The sequence below is a fragment of the Hemitrygon akajei genome, chromosome 8 (genome assembly GCF_048418815.1).
Source record: "Hemitrygon akajei chromosome 8, sHemAka1.3, whole genome shotgun sequence".
Taxonomy (NCBI): Eukaryota; Metazoa; Chordata; class Chondrichthyes; order Myliobatiformes; family Dasyatidae; genus Hemitrygon; species Hemitrygon akajei.
In genome coordinates, this window is record NC_133131.1 from 166,356,978 (window position 1) to 166,378,015 (window position 21,038).

Consider the following 21,038-nt stretch of genomic DNA (forward strand, 5'->3'; position numbering starts at 1 on the left):
CCTCTGGTGTTGGGGCTGGGGAGGTGGGGGCGGGGGAGCATCAGCCTTCCCCGGGCTGAGCGCCCGAGCTTTGTGCCGGCTCTTCTATATATAAACCAGGCAGGAATGTGCCCCGCAGTGGGTTGGAGGAAAACCAGTGCGGGCTCAGCCATGGCGCTCCACATCGATCCAGCCGAGGAGCCTCGGATCTACCAGCAGACGCTTCTCCAGGACGGGCTTCGTGACTTACTGGACAACCACAAGTTCGTGGACTGCGTGCTGAAGGTGAAGGACCAGGAGTTCCCCTGCCACCGGCTGGTTCTGGCCGCCTGCAGCCCTTACTTCCGAGCCATGTTCCTGTCCAGCCTGGAGGAGAGCAAGATGCGGGAGATCACGCTGGAGGCCGTGGAGCCGGAGACGGTGGGGCTGCTGCTGCGCTACCTCTACACATCGGAGGTGCAGCTGAACGAGAGCAACGTGCAGGACATCTTCGCCGCCGCCAACATGTTCCAGATCCCGTCCATCTTCACCCTCTGCATCTCCTACCTGCAGAAGCGGCTCGGCCTCAGCAACTGCCTGGCCATCTTCCGTCTCGGCCTGATGCTGGACTGTCCCCGGCTGGCCGTGGCGGCCCGCGACTTCGTCTGTCAGCACTTCGGCCTGGTCAGCAAGGACGACGACTTCCTGCGCCTGAGCGCCGAGGAGGTGGCCGCCATCGTCTCCAACGACTCCCTCAACGTGGAGAAGGAGGAGGCGGTCTTCCAGGCGGTGATGAGCTGGGCCGAACAGGAGGAGAGCCACCTGGAGGCCCTGCCCGTGGTCTTCGACTGCCTTCGCCTCCTCCTCATACCCCGGGACTACCTGGAGAAGCAGGTGGAGGGGCACCGGCTGGTCAAGACTAGGCCCGAGCTCCTGGCCAAGATCCAGCTGGCGAAGGACACCCAGGACGGCAAAAGCCCCAAGGGGGCGCCGAAGAAGAAGAAGGGGGACAAGGCCAAGGGTGAGAAGGAGGAGGAGGAGGAAGAGGCGGCTCTGGGTGGCCTGAACGATAACCTGCGCTTCGGCATGTTCATGAGGGACCTGGTCTTCATGATCAACGAGGAGGCCACCGTGGCCTACGACCCCGCCACCAACGAGTGCTACTTCGCCTCGATCTCCGGCAAGGTCCCCAAGAACCACGCCAGCCTGGTCACCACCCAGAACCAGGTCTTCGTGGTGGGCGGCCTCTTTTACAGCGAGGAGAACAAGGAGAACCCGCTGCACTCCTATTTCCTGCAGGTGAGTGGGATATTCTTAAAAATTAAGCGTTGTCACCACCGGTACATTGAAGCGAAATGTGTGCTGAGTGCGCCTAGTCTCTCCTGAAAGTCGACTGTTCACTCTTTTCCATAGATGCTGAGTTCCTCCAGCATTTCCTGTGTGTTGCTTTGAACTTCCAGCATCAGAATATTCTCTTCTGTTGTTTACATCAACCACCAACAGAGTCTGGGGATTGTGCTGGGGGCAGCCTGCAAATGATGCCACGGTTCCACCAATGTGGCCTGCCCACAACTTACTAACCCTAACCTGTAGGTCATTGGAATGGGGGAGGAAACCAAAGCACCCGGAGGAAACTCGCACAATCACAGGAAGAACGTACAAACTCCTTGCAGGCTGTGGCGAGAATTGAACCTGGGTCGTTGGCGCTGTAATAGCATTATGCTAACTGTGTCACTTGGTCAAACCACAGGGGAGGAGGGTGATGTACACCTTTCTGATGTGTTTCGTCTTACCCAATGCTGCTGGAATCCCAGCTATTCGGAATTGGGATACAAAGGTTGCCTTGTGCCGTCGAAAGGAGCCAGCCCGTCCCACCTTGTGAACCCCGCCTTTGTACAAAACCAGAAATAATGGAGCCTTCTGCAGGAGAATCCGTCACACTGACCACATCAAATCCCTTTGTCAGCCAGCACAGGTATGTTCCTTTTGTTACAATGCTCAGGAAAGAGGTGTGGAGGAGGGAAGAACTGGAGAGAGTCAAGCAAAACCATAAGACATAGGTGCAGAATTTGGCCCATCGCGTCCGGTCTACTGTTCAGTCATAGCTGATTTATTATTCCTCTTAACTCCATTCTCCTTTGACACCTATCAATCTCTGCTTTAAATATACCGATGACTTGGCCTCCACAGATTCCACAGATTCACCACCTTCTGGCTGAAGAAATTCCTCCTCCTATTTACTCACTCTCTCTTCATAGCTCCACCTTCACACACCCTCAAACCCCCTCCTGCTCACTCTGTCCCTGCCTCTCTCCCCCCCCCACCACGGACCCTCTGGGCAGTTGTCAAAATAGGCTGCTAGGCGAGAGAGGGAAGTCGGGAAGACTGGGTGAGAATAGGTGAGGCTGCTGAACATTGTGGGCATGCTACATTGGCACCAGAAAATTGTAGCAACACTTGCAGACTGACCCCCAGCACGCCCTTGGGTTATGTTGGCTGTTAAGGCATTTCACTGTGTGCTTCTGTGTACGGTATATGGGATAAATAATCTGGGAATGAGGAGGAGAGGCAGAGAGCAGGAATGGGTGAGAGGGAGTGAGGAGGTGGAACAATGAAGAGAGAGCAAGTAAGCAGTAGGGGCGTGAGGTGGATAGGGAGTGAGGAGGTGGAAGGGGTCTGAGAGAAGAGGAAAGGGTGTGTGGGAGAGAGAAGATGGAACCATTAAGAGAGAGTGAGTGAGGAGGAGGGAGTAAAAGGAGGGGAGGGAGGGTTGGAGGAGGAAAAGCAGAGGGAGTGAGAGAGGAGTGGTTGTGAAGGGGAGAGGAATAGGGAGATGGGTCGGAAAGAGGGATTGAATGGGAGAGGGAAGGTGGTGGGGGGAGAGAGACTAGGCCAGTATGGCAATAGGATCATTGATAATCAAAACAAATTATTACATTTTTGAACAGAAGTTGGAATCTGAGGAGTTGATGGATGGGAGGGCTGAGTAGTGATTAGATTTATTGACCTTCACTCACAGCCTCTTTAAAAAAAAACACTTTTCTATTGTGTATTTACATCAATTCCTGTAAACACACGGCTTGTATGTAATGGAGGGATCTGATCGTGTGTAGGCATACTGGAGGGACGAGGAACATGAGAAGGCAGAAGAGATACTTTGTGATGGTATTACCTCAGACCAGACATCTTGGGCTCTTCCATGTTTCTTTAGATCGCTACTCCTATGGCAACCAATGCATCAGCCCGCATAAAGAAGAAACTCTGAAAAGATCGATTGTACTCTGGAGAGGGTCCAGAGAATGATCCTGGGAATGAAAGGGTTAATGTAGGAGTATTTGATGGCTCTGGGCCTGTACACACTGGGTTTAGAAACATTAAGGGGACCTCACTGAAACCCCATTGATTATTGAAAGGGCTAGACAAGAGTAGAGAGGATGTTACCAATAGTGGGAGAGTCCAGGACCGGAGGACACAGCCTTAGAATACAGAGGTACCCCTTTCGAACAGAGATGAGGAGGGATTTCTTTATTCAGAGGGTCTCTCTCTCTCTCTCTCTCTCTGTCTCTGGCTATCCATCCCATAGGAAGATGATGGTCAGAGGGTAGAGAATCTGTGGAATTCATTGCCACAGACAACTGTGGAGGCTAAGTCATTGAGTATATTTAAAGCGGAAGTTGGCAGGTTCTTGATTAGTAAGGGCATCAAAGGTTACAGAGAGAAGGCAGAGGAATGGGGTTGAGGGGGAAAATAAATCAGCCATGATGGAATGGTGGAGCAGTCACAATGGGCCAAATGGCCTAATTCTACTCCTATGGCTTATGATCTTATGCAGAAGGGGGCATGTCTAGGAGAGGAAAGGTGGTGCTAAATGGTGAGGGTGTGAGTGGGGGGGTGGATAGATTGTGGTATTAATTCAGTTTTGGGGCTGAGTGAAGTTATCCCCTTTGTTTCAAAAGTCTAATGGTTGAGGGGTATAACTGTTCCTGAACCTGGTGCTGGGGGCCAAAGGCTCCTGTACCTTCTTCCTGATGGCAGCAGTGAGAAGAGAGCATGGCCTGGGTGATGGGGGTCCTTGATAATGGATACTGTGTTCCTGCAACATCGCTCCTTGTAAATGTGCTCATTGGTCGAGGGGTGGGGTTTAACCTATTACGAACTGGGCCATATATACTATTTTTGTAGGATTTTCCATTCAAAGGCATTTGTGTTTCCATACCAGGCTGTGATGCAACCAGTCAGTATACTCTCCAGTGTTCATCTATAGAAGTTGGTCAAAGTTTTAGATGACATGACGAATCGAAGAAAGTAAAGAACCCTTGCCGCCTTTGTAATGGCAGCTACTAGCTGGACCCAGGATGGATCCTGTGAAATGGTAACATCGAGAAATTTTAAATTGCTGACCCTCTGAAGGGGACTGGCTCATGGACCCCCGGTTTCCTCTTCCTGTAGTCAATAATCAGCTATTTTGGTGTTGCTGACGTTGAGTAAGAGGATGTCGGTCAAGGTACGGAGAGTAGTGTGAAGAAGGAACTCGTCTGGATATGGGGCGGTGTGCGGAAAGAGCATAGCGAGGGTATAAGGGGAGAGGGTTGGTGGAAGTGCTTTGGGGGAAGAGGTCACGAGGGATTCTGCTCACTGGGTTGAGGTGTGGCTCAAACCCCCATCCTGTTACTCTCAGTCTCTATCAAGTGGTCTGAAGCCACTGATTAAAATGCTGCTCTAGTGAAGCTCAACAATCTCCACACTTAGGGGGAGGGAACATCCCTTCTCATTCCTCACCCTCTGCCTCCCTGCTGGTTTGACCAGAACAGATTGGGGTCGTTCCTGAAGATACTTGCTCGCCCAGAGGTAGGGGCAGTAAGGGAGTGTAGTGGTTAGCATAAATTTATTACAGCGCCAGTGACCCGGTTCTAGTTCCTGCCACTCTCTGTCAGGAGTTTGTACGTTCTCCTGTCACTGTATGAGTTTCCTCGCACATTCCAAGGATGTGTGGCTAAGGCGGCTATTTGGTCACTTAAATGTAATTGGGTGGTGTGGGCTCATCGGGCCGGAAGGACGAATGTTATCATGCTGTATCTCTACACAAACGAGAAAATCTGCAGATGCTGGAAATCCAGAGCAACACACACAAATGCTGGAGGAGCTCAAAAGGCCAGGCAGAATCTATGTAAAAAAGTACAGTCGACATTTCGGGCAGAAACCCTTCGGCGGGACTGGGGAAAACATGTTGAGGAGTAAATTTGAAAGGTGGGGTGAGGGAGAGAGAAATGCCAGGCGATAAGTGAAACTTGGAGGGGGAGGGATGAAGCAAAGAGCTAGGAAATTGATAGGTGAAAGAGACAGAAAGCCATGGATAAAAGATAAAGGGCGGAGGGGGTGGAGCACCAGAGGGAGGCGATTGGTGGTCAAAGAGCTAACATGAGAGAGGGACAAGGGGATGGGAGACAGTGAAGGTTAGGGCAGGGGAGGCATTACTGGAGGCTTGAGAAATCGATGTTCGTGCCATCAGGTTGGAGGCTAATCAAATGGAATATAAGATGGTGTTCCTCCAACCTAAGTGTGGCCTCATCCCGACAGTGGAATGGGAAGTGGCCACTGGGAGATCCCACTTGTTCTGGCATTTTTTACATATTTAAGGACCTTGGAGTCCCAAGACTGCATGAATTCCCTCTAACCCTGTATTTTGCCCCCGGAGCAGTTTGATCCTCTGGACTCTGATTGGCTGGGGATGCCTCCTCTGCCTTCGCCACGATGCCTTTTCGGCCTGGGGGAGGCAGAAAATGCCATCTACGTCATCGGAGGCAAGGAGGTAGCGGAAGGCGAGAGGTCGCTGGACACTGTGATGTGCTACAATCGACAGTAGGTTTTACAGACAACTCCGGTGATAAGCCTCAGCTGGAGTCAAAACCTTGCCAATATTTAACTCCAACTAAAAGCCACAGGCTCCCTCGCTGGCCCCATGGACAACACCCATTTGACAACGATTCACCAGACGGTAGTCTGGTTCTTTGACTCAGCACTGTAATGTTGCCTCCAACAGGGCAGCACCAGACCAATAAAAGGTCATGTGGCAACATTTCAGATACAAGCAGAGGACTAATCGCCCAGGGTCCTGGCCAATATCTACCCCTTGACATAAATTTATTTGTGGACCATCCCCAGAGTATGAGCACCCAACTTATGCACAAGTCCCCATAATATTACAGAGTTCAAACATCTGACATATATACAGGGGTTTGTCCCAGTGAGGGGCAGAACTAGTTCTCTTCCTCTCCCCACTCTTTCCCCTTCTTCCCCATTCCCCCTTCCCTGTCCCCACCCCATCTCCTCCTCCCTTCCTCTCCTCACCTTCTTCCTCCCACTGCTGCCCTCTACTCTTCCACCCTGTGCCCCCTCCCTCCGTTCCACCCTCTTCCCCACTCCCCTGCCCCTCCCCACCTTACAACCTTTCTTCTTCCCCCCTCACCCCATCTCCCTGCTACTGTGCCGCCCCGTTAGTTTCATATTACTCCATACTCCACTCAGTTATCTGACTGTCCACTCTGTCTTTGCCCTTTTTCATCTTGTACACCGCTATCAAGTTATCTTTCATCCCCCTTTGCTCCAAATGGGAAAGCCCTCACTCACTCAACCTATCCTCATAAGTCATTCTCTCTAATCCAGGCAGCATCCTGGTAAATCTCCTCTGCACCTTCTTTAAAACTTCCACATCCTTCCTTTAATGAGGCGACCAGAACTGAACACAATACTCCAAGTGTGGTCTAACCAAAGTTTTATAGAGCTGCATCATTACCTCACAGCTCTTGAACACAGTTCTTGAGTTCAAGGATTAGGCTCTTGAACTATGTTCTGGATACAAAAATCCTTAAGAACTGAAATCCTCCCACACTCTCCATAAATATTGGCAAAGGATGAGACTGTGCAAATCTCCCACTCTCCCTAAACCCTGTTGTCTATGCCAGTATTCAATGAAGATTATGTAAAACATTCCAAAAGCATGTTGTTAAAAATCTCTTTCTGTTTGCAGCACATTTAAATGGGGAGAATCAGACCCACTTCCATATGACGTGTATGGTCACTGTGTGGTTTCCCACAACGGAATGGTGTACGTAATAGGAGGGAAGGGAAAAGACAAGTAAGTGTCTCACTTCACCGTAACGTTGAAATATTTCTTTCAAAATCAGAAACCAACCTGGAGACGATTTCAAAATCAAAGTGCACTGATTATCAAAGTATGTATGCAGTATACAACAGTGAGATTCGTCTTCCACACACAGCCACGAAACAAAGAAACACCATGGAGCCGTTCAAAGAAAACATTAAACGCCCAATGCGCACAAACAGCAACAACCGAGAGAAAAACACGCAGAATATAAAACATCAAACAACATAGTCCTTGATACAGTCTAGGAATGTTCAGCTTAGTTCAGTTCATTTCAGTTTAGTGCTGTGTCATTCGTTGACTGCAGGCCACAGAGCCAGTCCGCCCCAATCAAAATTGCACAGAACCACGACAGAGAGGGGTCCCCAGAAACACATATAACATCCACAATCCAGAAACTGCGTCGATCTGAGATCTGGGCCAGCACTAACTAAACTAAGAACTGAACTATTCAATAGCAGCAGCTCTACTTAACACAATCGCCAACCCACAAGCACAACCGTTCTCCACTTCCACCAAAGGCAACGGCAGGAGATGCATGGGGAGACTGTTGACGACTGTTCCCCTTCAGACTGTGACCACCTTGGCTTGGAAACATATTGCTGGTCCTTGTCATCCCAGGGTCTAAATCGTGGAACTGCTTTCCCAACAGCACCTTAACTGGAAGGACTGCAGCAGGTCAAGAAGGCATCTCATCATTATGTTCCCTAGGGGAACTAATTGAAAGAAAAATACAGAAGCCAGGATACTGGTCTACTTAGATTTATTTTTGTGAGACATTCACGTATGATGTGGTGGCATAATGACGTAAGCCATTCACGTACTTCTTGCATATAACCCGTAATGCATTATGTGAACAACAAAGAATGCTTAATCAAACAATATACTTACAATGTTACTGATATATTGCATATGCTACACTACACCTTCTCAACCCTGCTGCTAAAAAACTATTAACTCATTCCCAAGGACAGTAAATTGGACCCATGACCGGTCTCGTTATGATCTTGCATCTTATATCTATATGCTCGACACTTTCTGTGCAGCAGTTACACTCTGCGTGTGACGATAATAAATCCATCCAATCATTGTTGGCATTACCAGTAATGCCATTGTACTGAGACAACCCTAATACACCTCACCACACAGTCTGATCGCGCCTTCCTGTAACTTCCACGTAAAGTCGATAGAGTCGTTCATTATAGAAACAGGCCCTTCAGCCCACCACAGTCCACCTGTCCATTTTCTCACCTACATTCAGCCCATTTACCCTCATTGGGTCCTTATCCTTCTGTGCCTTGTTTATTCAAATGCGGGTCTCAATGCCTCTTAACTGGATTCCATCACCTCCTCTGGTAGCATATTTTAGATATCGCTCTCTGTATAAACATACTTTAGGTTTAGATTCATTTATTTTCGCAGTGTACATCTAAACAAGCAGTGGAATGTGTTGTTTGCATTAACAACAAACACAGCCTAAGCATTTGCTGGGGGCAGCCCGTAAGTGTTGCCACACATTCCAGTGTCAACATTGTTCAGCAGAACAACGCGAACAGCAACAAAAGAGTGTCTGCCTGCACTGCACTTCCCCCCTAACACTTTATTCTGCATTCTGTTATGCTTTTCCCCGTGCTACCTCAATGACCGTGTACTGATTTGATCTGCATCGACAGCAAGACAAGCTTTTCACTGTATCTCAGTACACGTGACAATTATAAACCAACACCATTCCCACTGCCTGCTCTGCCATTCAGTAAGGTGCTACCAGGCCTTTTAGAGAACGCAGAACAATGAATCCCAGGAACAGGCTGTTCAGCCCACCAAGTCTGTACTGACCATGATGCCAAATTAAGTTAATCCCATCTTCCTGCACATGAACCATATCCCTCCATGTCTATCTAAATGCCTTGTAAATGCCACCATTGTATCTACTTCCACCCCTGGTAGCCCTTTTCCGGCACCCACCACTCTGTGTAAAAAAACTTAATTTGCTTTAAACTTCCCTCCTGTAGCCTTAAAGCTATTTGACATTGCAACCCATAGAAAAGCTACCACTCTGTGTTTTGCCCCGTGTTGCCTTTAAACCTTCCTCTCTGACCTTAAAAGCACGTCCTCTGATGTTTGATATTTTTGCACTGGGCAAAGACTCCGACTGTCCAGTCTATCATCATCTTCTGGGTTGTCCGTCGCGTCCGACGGTGAAGTGTAAATGCCGTTGAACTGGGGCAGTACCACTCTCTTGTTCCCAGAAGTCCAGGTCCAGTGGTACGGACAAGCGGCACGACCTGGGGTTTTCCTTGGTTGCAGCGGTAAACTTCCGTCAGAATTCTCCTCAGCCTCCAACACTCCAGAGAAAACAACCCAAGTTTGTCCAACATCTCCTTACAGCTAGTACCCTCTGCTCCAGGAAGCATCCTGATGAACCTCTTCTGCATCTTCACCAGAAGCCTCCACAAGTATGGAATGACATGTATGGATGGCAGGAGACAAGTCTTCCCACTGTATCTCAGTACATATGACGATAATAAACTGATCCAACATCTCTCTGTAATTGGGTACACCTCAGTACCATTTACCTGGTCTCTCCTCCTATTCCATTAGTCTCTTGCACTCTGTGTTAAATATACCTATTGACTGAGTGTTCACTGCGCTCTTGGGTAGAGAATACTAAAAGATACAGAGAGTGACCATTGGTTCTAATTTAAGGAATGTGCCAGATACTGTACTTACTGACTGTCCACATTTTCATTTCAGGAAGTGCTTGAACAAAATGTGTGTGTATAACCCCGAGAGGTTCGAGTGGAAGGAGCTGGCCCCCATGAAGACGGCCCGTTCCTTGTTTGGAGCGACGGTATACAAAGACAAAATCTGGGTGGCCGCAGGAGTCACTGACAGTGGGCTCACCGGGAGCATCGAGGTGTACGATTCAGCCACAGACAAGTGAGTACTGAATGCTCCCTCAAGACCACAGAGTATCAGATGTTCCTCTCAGGGGCTGTCCCAGCCAGGTCCAGTCTTAGACCCAACTTCCAACATCCAGCACAGGGCTAGCAACTCTCCAGGACTACACAGGTATCCCAATATTGGCACAGCTGGTAAACCTGCTATCTCATAGCTAGGTTCAGTCCTGAACTTTGGTGCTATCTGTGAAGTTTGCATCTCCCTGTGATTATCTCCCTGAGCATCCTCTGGATGCTCCTGATTCATTGTCATGAAATTTGTTGCTTTGTGGCAGCAGCACAGTGCAATACATTAAAATGCTATAAAAATTAAAATAAATAAATAGTGCAAAAGACTACAAAATATAGGAGCAAAATTAGGCCGTTCAACCGAGAGGCTTCATCATGGCTGATTAATATTCCCGCTCATCCATTACCTCCCCTGTAACCTTTGATGCCCTTACTAAACAAGAACCTATCAACCTCTGCTTTAAATATACCCAGTGACTTCACAGCCATTTGTGTCAATGAATTCCACAGATTCACCACCCTCCGGCGAATGAAATTCCTCTTCATTTCTGTTCTAAAGAGACATCCTTCTATTCTGAGGTTGTGCCCTCTGGTCCTAGACTCCCCCCACAAAAAAGAAACATACTCTCCACATCCACCCTATCTAGGTGTTTCCAATGGGTTTCAATGATATCCCCCTTCATTCTTCAAAACTCTAGCGAGTACAAGCCCAGAGCCATTAAATACTCTTCATATACGTTCATCCTTTCAATCCTGGGAGCCTTCTCTGGACCCTCCGCAATGCCAGCATATCCTTTCTTAGATAATGGGCCAAGACTGCTCCCGATACTCCAAATGCAGTCTGACTAAAGCCTTATAAAGCCTCAGCATTACATCCTTGCTCTCATATTCTAGCCCTGTGGAAACGAATGCAAATATTGCATTTACCTTCCTCACCACTGACTCACTTCCCTACTGCTGTCCTCGGGTGCTGTCTGTTTGGAGTTCACAACCCCTATTTGTGACCATGTAACCATCCTCGGGATGCTGCTGCTTTGGAAACAGGTTTATTATCACTGACACGTCGTGAAATTTATTGTTTTGTGACAGCAGCACAGTACATGATAGCGTAATGGCTAGTGTGATGCTATTACAGCTTGGGGCATTTTGGAGTTGGGAGTTCAATTCTGGTGTCCTGTGTAAGAAATTTGTTCGTTTCGCCCGCTTTCCTCCCACAGTCCAAAAACATACCAGTTAGTAGGTTAACTGGCCATTGTAAATTGTCCTGTGATTAAAAACAAGAGAAAATCTACAGATGCTGGAAATCCAAGCGTACGCACACACACACACACACACACACACACAATCAATGCTGGAGGCACTCAGCAGGCCAGGCAGCATCTATGGGGGAGAAAAAAGTACAGTTGACATTTTGGCCTGAGACCCTTTGAGATGCCTCCAGCATCGTGTGTGTGTGTTACTCTGTGTTTTTAGCAGATGTAGAAACCCTGCTGCGGCTACTTTCAAAATTCTGAAGAGGAAGCATTTGCTGGGCCTGGCATTTTTTCCTGGCTGACTGGACTGACATTTGCAGGTGGGAAGAAGGCGTGGCGTTTCCCCAGGAGCGGAGCTCTCTCAGCCTGGTCCCCCTGTCGAATTGTCTCTACGCCATCGGTGGCTTCGCCATGATTCAGTCTGAATCCGGAGACCTCGTACCGACCGAAATAAACGACGTATGGAAGTAAGTTGCTGTAATGTGCAGGAAACGGTAACTTGGCATCAGGTTTATCATCACTTATCTATGTCATGAAACTTGTTTTTTGTCAGCAGGACAGTGTGAAACATAAAAATCGCAGTAAGTTACAATAAAAATTTAAAATCTAAATAACTGGTGTAAAAAGAGAGCAAAATAGTAAGGTGGTGTTCATAGACCATTTAGAACTCTGATGGCAGAGGGGAAGAAGCTGTTCCTAAAATGTTGAGTGTGGCTTGTCAGGCTCCTGTAACTATAAAAAAGGCCACGACCATCTCTAACAGCTCAACAGTTCTCCAAGTGCAGTCTGACCAATGCCTTATAAAGCCTCAGTAATACAGAACATTCTTGCTTTTATATTATATACGAAGGGTCTTGGCCCGAAACGTCGACAGTGCTTCTCCCTATAGATGCTGCCTGGCCTGCTGTGTTCCACCAGCATTTTGTGTGTGTTGTTCCTCAACACTACTTGTCCCTCCACCCATCTTTGTATCATCTGCAAACTTGGTCACAAAGCCACCACTGACATAATGTGAAAAGAATCTGTCCCAACATTGACCCTGTGTAACATGTCCTTCTAAGGTAAGGGCATGTTCGGCACAGTTTTGTGAGCCAAAGGGCCTGTGTTGTGCTGTAGGTTTCCTATGTGGCTATGTTTTCTAACACCACTAGTCATTGATGGCCCCCTTTATTCCTGCTCTTTGCCTACCAGTCAGTCAAGAATCTTTTTATCCTTTCAGTTACTCAACCCACAAGGATTCTGCATTTCTGGTCCTGCTGTATGTCATCTCTTTTTAAGGATTTGATTTAATCTTTTAACCAACAGAGTCATCACACCCCATCTTCCTACCTGCCTGCCCTACTAATACTTGGTGTATCCTTGGATATTAAGCTCTCAACTATAATCTTCCTTTAGCCACAACTCTATGATGCCCACATTATACCTGCCAATTTCTAACTGTGCTATAAGATCATTTCCCTTATTCCAGATACTTCATGCATTCAAATATAACACCTTCTGTCCTGTATTCACTGTCCTACTGAATAATTTTGTCTCCATGTTACCAGAAGTTAAATTCTTAATCTTTTAAAAGCATTTTGTTATGTTCTGAATTCTGGAGACTCCTGCACTTTCCTTCCCTTTTAGTGTCTTTTTTCATACTTTTCCAAGCTGTTGAACCCACTCCCTCAACCATTTAGTTCAAAACTGTATCCACAGCCCTAGTTAAGCAATTCACCAGGACCCTGGTCCCAGCATGGTTCAGGTGAAGCCTGTCCACTTGGAACAGCTCCCTCCTTCCCCAATACGGATACCAATGTCTTATGACTACTCTCACACCAGTCTTTGAGGCACACGTTTAGCTCTCTGTACCAATATGTATATGGCCTAGGTAATAATCCAAAGATTATGACTCTTTTGGTTCTGAATATTAATTTAGTCCTTAGCTACTCAAATTTCCTCAGCAGAACCTCTTCCAATGTTGTTGGTAACTGCATGAACTAGATAATCTTTCCCCTCCAACTCCAAATTTCTCTGCAGATCAGATGGGATGTCCTGAACCCAGGCACCAGGAGGCAACACAACCTTTGGGATTTTTGGTCGTTGCAATAGGGAATTGTGTCTGTTCCCTGGCTATAATAACCCCAATCACAACTGCATTTCTCATTTCTCTTCCCCTCAAATGGCTCCCTAACCACAGTTCGATTGTTCATCCTTTCTACAACCCCTCATAGAGAGTAACAATCTCAGACCAGTTGGGCAAGCTCAAGGGCTAAAGCTACTCCGACATTTACCTCTTGGATCCCTCTACCTGCTTCACTTGCGGTCACACTCTCTTTTACCTGACCACAGACCAGATTTGAAGTAGTTAATTTAATAGGTACGACTGCCTCTTGAAACACAGCATCCAGCTAATTACCCCTCCCTGATGTACCGCAGAGTTTAAAGCTCAAATTCCACGTCATCGACTTTGAGCAAGTTCCTCGAGCAGCCAACACTTGCTGCAGATGTGGTCACCAGACTTCACATTGGGGTCCACCAGCTTCCATGTCATGCAGTAACAACACATCACCTAATTGTGCATACCTACTTTATTTAATTACTTGTAATTTGGTATATTTTTAGTTAATTACTATTTAAAAAAACTTAACTGTTCTTACCTGCTATGTCTCCTTGCCAAAGACTCTTTAACTAAAACCTCAGACTTCTACACTAGCTCACTCAGACAATGGCTGCTCCAAAATGGCCGCTGGTACCTGAGCCTCTGCCTGTACTTATTGAAACCTCTTGAGCCAAAACTTCAATTCCTCACTCTAACCCCGTCCACTCTCACAATGGCTGCTCTGCTTAAACCTAACAACTTTTTATAGGCCCAAGTGATGAGATTTGCCCTTTCCAGTGGTTCCCAATCTCGCAGAAATCTTGATCTCAGGTCTCCGTTCCACAGATACTGACCTGTCCAGCGGTCATTCCTGAGACTGACCATCCTGCACAGTGAGTGCTTTCACAGTGTCAGGCCTGAGCTTTTCTTTTATTAGTGCCCAGCAGTAACACCGAATGCATGCTCAGAATGGACATGAATGGCTCTTGGAGATGTCAAGTTCAAGTTTATTCAACCCTATATATGTATACTGCCAAATGAAACAATATTACTCTGGACCAAGGTGCACAACACAGTACATATAACTCACATAGAACACATAAAGTAATATTACCATAAATAAATTAACAAATAATAAAATATTTTCCAGAAGATTGACATTTAGCCTAAGGTACATTTATGACGTGAAGAAAGTAAACAGTATAACGCTACTGGTGCTACTTAAGACCTGGGTGGTGGGAGGGAGTTCAGTATCCTCACGGCTTGGGGGAGGAAGCTGTTTCCCATCCTAACAGTCTTTGTCCTAATGCTACAGGACCTTCTGCTTAATGGTTGGGTGTCAAAGAGAGGATTGGACGGATGGGAGGATCACTGACAATGTGTATGCAGTGCTCCTGTTAAATATCCCTAATGGTAGAAGAGAGATCACGGGACTATTTTAAATGGCAAGGCAGTGACTTGTGGGACTATGTAGAAGAATTATATGGGGTGGATAGGTCAGTTGGGTCACCCTGCCTGGGGTGTGACAGATTCAGATTAATGTATCACATCTACATTGAAACATACCGTGAAATGCTTCACAACACAGATAAATGCTGGAGGAACTCAGCAGGTCAGGCAGCATCTATGGAAATGAATAAACAGTTGACACTTCCTTAGTAAAGTGCTTTTGTTTGGATAAACAACCAACACTCCCAATGATGTGATGCTATGTTGCCACACGTTCCAACGGCAACATTGCATGCCCAGAATGCTTTGCAGAACCATGTAGAACACACAAAAAATATACTAACCAATGAAGCAACAACAGTGAAATAATCCTCATTCCTCTCTCTCACCCACACATGGACATACAATGTCCTCTACTCCCAGGGCAGGCCGTCTTCTCCGGCCTCTATGCAGACATTGGGACCCAACTTCCCCACTGGACTAACAGAGGTTCACAGTCATCAAACCTCAATTTCTGGACCCTTGGGCAGCATGACCACTTCCTCTGGTCACCAGTTTGGTTTTATTTCAGGTATAACGATGACAAGAAGGAATGGTTTGGTGTCCTCCGCGAGATTCCTTACGCTGCAACGGCAACCTTCCTTCCAGTTCGACTAAATATTTTACGGCTGAACAAGCTATAACGGCAAAGACTGTGGTGTTCGCATTGAAGGATGTGGAAAGGGTACAAGGTATTATACTTGTAACCAAACAATGGAAGATGGGAATTTATGTATTCTTTATAAAACATAATTTGTCAAACTATTGTTAATAATGATTTATTATGTAACTACATTTCCAAAAAATTTAATTCTGTTAATTTGAGTGATTCACACCAGTGAAGTTCTCATGATGATGTAAATTAAATTATCTTTTAAAAGTAGATTAATGTTTATCCATAAAGTAGATTTGTTAAATATGAAACATTAAGAAATAGGATCAGGAGTTGACCATCTGGCCTATCGAGCATTCTCTGCCATTCAATCAGATCATAGCTGACCTGGTCTTGGACTCAGATCCACCTCCCTTTCGTTTCCCCATAACCTGTAATGCCTCTGCTATGTAGAACTCTTGTCAGACTGTATCTTAAATATACTTAACGAGGTAGCCTATATTGCTTCCCTGGGCAGAGAATTTTTACAGATTCACCACTCTCTGGGAAAAGCAGTTTCTCCTCATCCTCCTCCTAAATCTGTTCCCCTGAATCCCAAGACTGTCCCCTAATTCTAGTCTCACCTACTGGTGGAAACAACTTTTTTGTCTCTATTTTATCTATCCCTTTCATAATTTTATGTTTTTAAAAGATCCCCTCTCAGTCGTCTTTGTTCAATGTTATTAGAGGAACAATTCTTTGTTACTACCAGGATACTACCAATATTACTAAGATCAGATCAGAATCAGGTTTATCATAACTGGCATGTGTCGTGAAATTTGTTAATTTAGCTGCAGCAGTACAATGCAATACATGGCAATATAGAAATAATAAAACAATAAGTAAATTACAGTAAGTGCAAAAACAGAAGTAATATATATATTTTCTTTAAGAGTGAGGTACTGTTCATGAGTTCAATGCCTATTTAGGAATTGGTTGGCAGAGGGGAAGAAGCTGTTCCTGAATTGCTGAGTGTGTGCCTTCAGGCATCTGTATCTCCTTCCTGATGGTAACAATGAGAAGAGGGCATGGGTCTTGGGGGTCCTTTATAATGGACGTCGCCTTTCTGAGGCACTGCTCCTTATAGATATCTTGGATGCTGCAAAGCTAGTACCCAAGATGGAGCTGACTAATTTTACACCTTTCTGTAGCTTCTTTCGACCCTGTGCAGTAGCTTCCCCCCACCCCATACCAGACAGTCAGAATGCTCTTTACAGTACATCTTTAGAGGTTTGAATGTTTTAGGTGACAAACAAAATCTCTTAAAACTTCTAATGAAATATAGTGGCTGTCTTGCCTTCTTTATAGCTGCATCGATGTATTCCAACCAGGTTTGATCCTCAGAGATTTTGACACCTAGGAACTTGGAAAATTGCTCACTCTCTCCACTTCTGATCCCTCTGCGAGGATTGGTGTGTGTTCCTTCATCTTACCCTTCCTGGTCCACAATCAGCTCTTTCGTCTTACTGACGTTGAGTACAAAGTTGTTGCTGTGACACCATTCAAATAGCTGGTGTAGCTCACTCCTGCACACCCTCTCATCTCCATCTGAGATCCTGCCAATAATGGTTGTATCATCAGCAAATTTATAGATGGTTTTTGAGCTATGCCTCGTCATGGGTATAGAGGGAGTAGAGCAGTGGGCTAAACTCACAGCTCTGAGGTGCGCCAGTGTTGACCGTCAGTGAGGAGACATTGTGAGGAGGAGGAGACTGTGGTCTTCTGGTTAGGAAGTTGAGGATCCAGTTGCAAAGGGAGGTACAGAGGCTCTGTAGCTTTTTGATCAGGACTGTGGGAATGATGGTGTTAAACACTGAGCTATAGTTAACAGCATCCTGACACAGGTGTTTGTATTGTCAAGGTGATCTAAGGCCGTGTGAAGAGCCATTGAGATTACATCTTTCATAGGTCTATTGTGACAATAGGCAAATTGCAGTGGGTCCAGGCCCTTGCTAAGGCATGAGTTGATTATTGCCATAACCAACCTCTCAAAGCATTTCATCACTGCAGATCTGAGTGCTACTGGACGAGTCATTAAGGCAGCTCACAGTACTCATCGCAGGCACTAGTATAATTGTTGCCATTTTGAAGCAGGTGTTAACTTCTGACTGTAGCAATGAGAGAAGGATACTGTTTGTCACAACATAAATTGAAAATAATAACTTAAATACACAAAGAATTTTTATATAACATTTTAAATGGACAAAATCACAGAAGTGGCCATTAAATCTGCTCACGGACAATCCTTTATCTCAACATCACATTCCTGGTCTCTCCGTGTCTTGGATACCTTTTGCATTCAGAAACCTATTGATCTTCTTGCCCTCTGGAGCTCTCCGTATAAATCCTGCAGGTTCATCACCGAACAAGTGAAGAAATCTCTCATCTGTCCTGAATCGTTGCCTCTTAGACTCCAGGTTCCTGAAACAACTCCCCAGAAAACCTCCTGACCTCTGCCAGGTGGATTATCTTTCTCACACCCAGTCTGTGCAGATATAGAGCCACAGGGCTCTTCAACACTCCTTTTCCATCAAGTACTGAATACTTCATCCCTGTTAATCCCATTTGCTAACAATTGGTTGGTAGCCTTGGAAATTCACGTGTTTTATTCAATGTTGTGAGTTTCTACATGCACCATTTTCAGACAGGGTAATCCAGGCTGTAACTATCCTCTAAACCTTTTATTCCTCACTTCAAATCTACAATGGACTTGAGACACCTTCATGATGGGAAAAGGTCCCCAACAATCTATCCTGTACATCTTGAAAGCCTTCATGTTTCTCCAACCCCCTCAGTCTCCTCCATTCCAAGGAAAACATGCCAACCCATTCAGTTTTTCCTCTGAACTAAAGCACTCCATCCCAGCAGATGTCTAAGTGAATCTCCTCTGCACCCTCCGTAGTACAGCCACATCCTTCCTATAGAGGGGTGACCAACACTGCAGACAGAATTCCAGGTGTGGTCTAACCATTGTTTCCTAAGATTGTACAGTCATTTCCATGTTCTTATACTCTATTCTTGGCTAATGACATCCTGTAGAACATTGGACATTGCAGCACACTACAAGCCCTTTGGCCAATGTTGTGCAGTCCTTTTACCCTACTCTTAGGATCTATCTAACACTTCCCTCTTACATAACCCTGTGTCTTTCTGTCAACTTTGAGCCCATCTAAGAATTTTTTAAATGTCTTTAGCTTATCTGCCTCTACCACCAACCCTTGCAAGGTATTTATTCCACATACCTACCACTTTTTGTGTGTAAAAAAAAACACTGCCCTAGACATCCTCCCAACAACACAGACAAAATGCTGGTGGAACTCAGCAGGCCAGGCAGCATTTATGGAAAAAAGTATTTTTCTTCCAAAAACCTTTAAATTATGCCTCCTGGTTTTAGCCATTTTTTCCCCTGGGAGTAAGTTTCTGGCCAACCACTTGATCTTATCATCTTGTACATCTCTATCAAGTCACCTCTCATCCTACTTTGCTGCAAAGAGACAAGCCTTATGTCACTCAACCTATCCTCATACGACATGCTCTCCAATCTAGGCAGCATCCTCTCCAAAGCTTCTACATCCTTCCTATAATGAGGTGACCAGAAATAAACAAAACACTCTTAACTTTGATCTTACCGGGGTTTAATAGAGCTGTAACATTACCTTGTGGCTCTTGAACTCAATCCCCCAACACATTCACCTTCTTAACCACTTTATCAGCTTGCCCGGCAACTTTGAGGGATCCATGGATGTGGACCTCAAGATCCCTCTGTTCCTCCACACTGCTAAGAATCCAGCCATTAACCCTGTATTCTGCCTTCCAAAGTGAATCACTGAACAGTTCCCAGGTTGAACTCTATCTGTTACTTCTCAGTCTAACCCATGACAATCTTCTACGCTGTCCACAACTCCACTAACCTTTGTGTCATCTCACTCACCTTCCATCTAACAATTTACTCTGCTGCTGGCTTAAGGAAACCTTTGGACACACATACTAAGGTCCTCTGCTCCTTAATGCTCGCTAGAGTTTAATTTTTGAAGGGGTAACCAAACTTTGATTGAGGACTGCCCATGTGGACTTCAGTAAGGCTGTTGACGGGGGAAGTTCAAGTTAAATTACCATTCAGCAGTACATGAATATGGACAAATGATACAGCATTCCTCTGGGACGAAGGTGCAAAACACATTACCAACAGCGCACTGCATGTGGTTACGATTTCAGAAAAAGAAGGCGTCACTAAGAGAATATAAGTCCCCACGTGGCATGAGCAGGCTGATGGTAAGTTGTCCTGGTCCAGCTTGTTTTTCCACCGAGTGAACACCAGAGGTCAGCACCACCTCTGTGATCCCGCTGCCTCAGACTACAGCTAGTTGAGAGGAGAGAAAGGGAGGAAAGGAGAGAGAAACATTCTTGCATTTACAATAGATTCCGGTTAATCGCAACCAGTACATTTTGGCCTGATTAAGCGGCGGCCCCAATTAACCAAAATTTCATAAGAATAGTTAAAGACAACCTATTGTTTGACTGAGCAACAAATTATGTATTCAAATGAAGTACAGATTAGAACACCATCTATACTACCTCGGTACTACAAAACTCTGCATTGGTTCCTAATTGTTATCGATAGAAGAATTCATCCAGAATACCTGCGCACTACTGCACTTTTTGATTGACTAATGAGCAAAATCAGAGCAAAACCTAGTGTGGATAATGGAGTGCCTTGATACAATGCTATCAACGATTGCATCCTCCAAATCTTCAGTTTCATTGTAACATACAAGATGTTTGACGATACCTTCATTGTTCCTAACTTGAAGTAGTGAAATCGTTTCATTTTCACTTCTGGCTGTTTCTGGCACCTCCAAGTTTGAATGCTTGAAACCACAGTGAGCAAAACAGTTTGGAATTGTCTTTCTGCTCATGTCTCACCAACTTATCAGTGACAAACTCACTGATTTTTGAATACAAATGCATATAACTGATGCTATTACAAAATTGGCATTGTCTCCTGCCCCAATTAAGTGGCATAATGTCCCAAATAAACAAATCCTATTTTCTTCATTAGTTTTTGTTAAGAGTTGCCCCAATTAACTAATGCCCAATTAACTGGAATCCTCTACATATTGCACATTTCATAACTAAAACTCTTTAGAGCCAAAATTAATAGCAGCTGGACCAAATCTTCCTCAAATAACAGTGTGATAATGAACAGATTATTTATTATATTGACACTGAGTGAAGTGATGCCAAAATGAAGGAAATATTACAAGTACTCTCCTCCTCACCTTTAGCTTTGCTTAATAGGATCATTTTGTTTTAACGTCCATTTTGGAGGGGATGGTTGGAAAAGGGAAAGGGCTGGAGAAGGAGGAATCTGGTAAGAAGGAGAGTGGACCATGGGAGAGAGGGAAGGAAGAGGGCCACCAGGAGGAGGTTTTAGGCAGGTGAGGAGAAGAATTTAAGAAGGAGGGGACAGTGGGAA

General features: G+C 45.6%; 1 protein-coding gene across 1 annotated transcript; it reads left to right on the top strand.

Annotated features, from left to right (window-relative positions):
* The first annotated feature begins 82 nt into the window (after nucleotides 1-82).
* On the top strand, nucleotides 83-15,793 carry klhl40b (kelch-like family member 40b). The gene is made up of 6 exons (XM_073055032.1): nucleotides 83-1,257; nucleotides 5,657-5,817; nucleotides 6,986-7,093; nucleotides 9,875-10,060; nucleotides 11,663-11,809; nucleotides 15,443-15,793. The coding sequence occupies exons 1-6, from the start codon at nucleotides 106-108 to the stop codon at nucleotides 15,552-15,554; spliced, it is 1,866 nt and encodes a 621-aa protein (XP_072911133.1). The 5' UTR covers nucleotides 83-105; the 3' UTR covers nucleotides 15,555-15,793.
* The last annotated feature ends 5,245 nt before the right edge of the window (nucleotides 15,794-21,038 follow it).

Bases quoted from the DNA above. Each gene is read 5' to 3' on its own strand.
- klhl40b (XM_073055032.1), top strand. From the start codon at position 106: ATGTGCCCCGCAGTGGGTTGGAGGAAAACCAGTGCGGGCTCAGCCATG. The intron at 1,258-5,656 runs GTGAGTGGGATA...CCCCCGGAGCAG, and splicing joins TGCACTCCTATTTCCTGCAG to TTTGATCCTCTGGACTCTGA. The intron at 10,061-11,662 runs GTGAGTACTGAA...TGACATTTGCAG, and splicing joins TACGATTCAGCCACAGACAA to GTGGGAAGAAGGCGTGGCGT.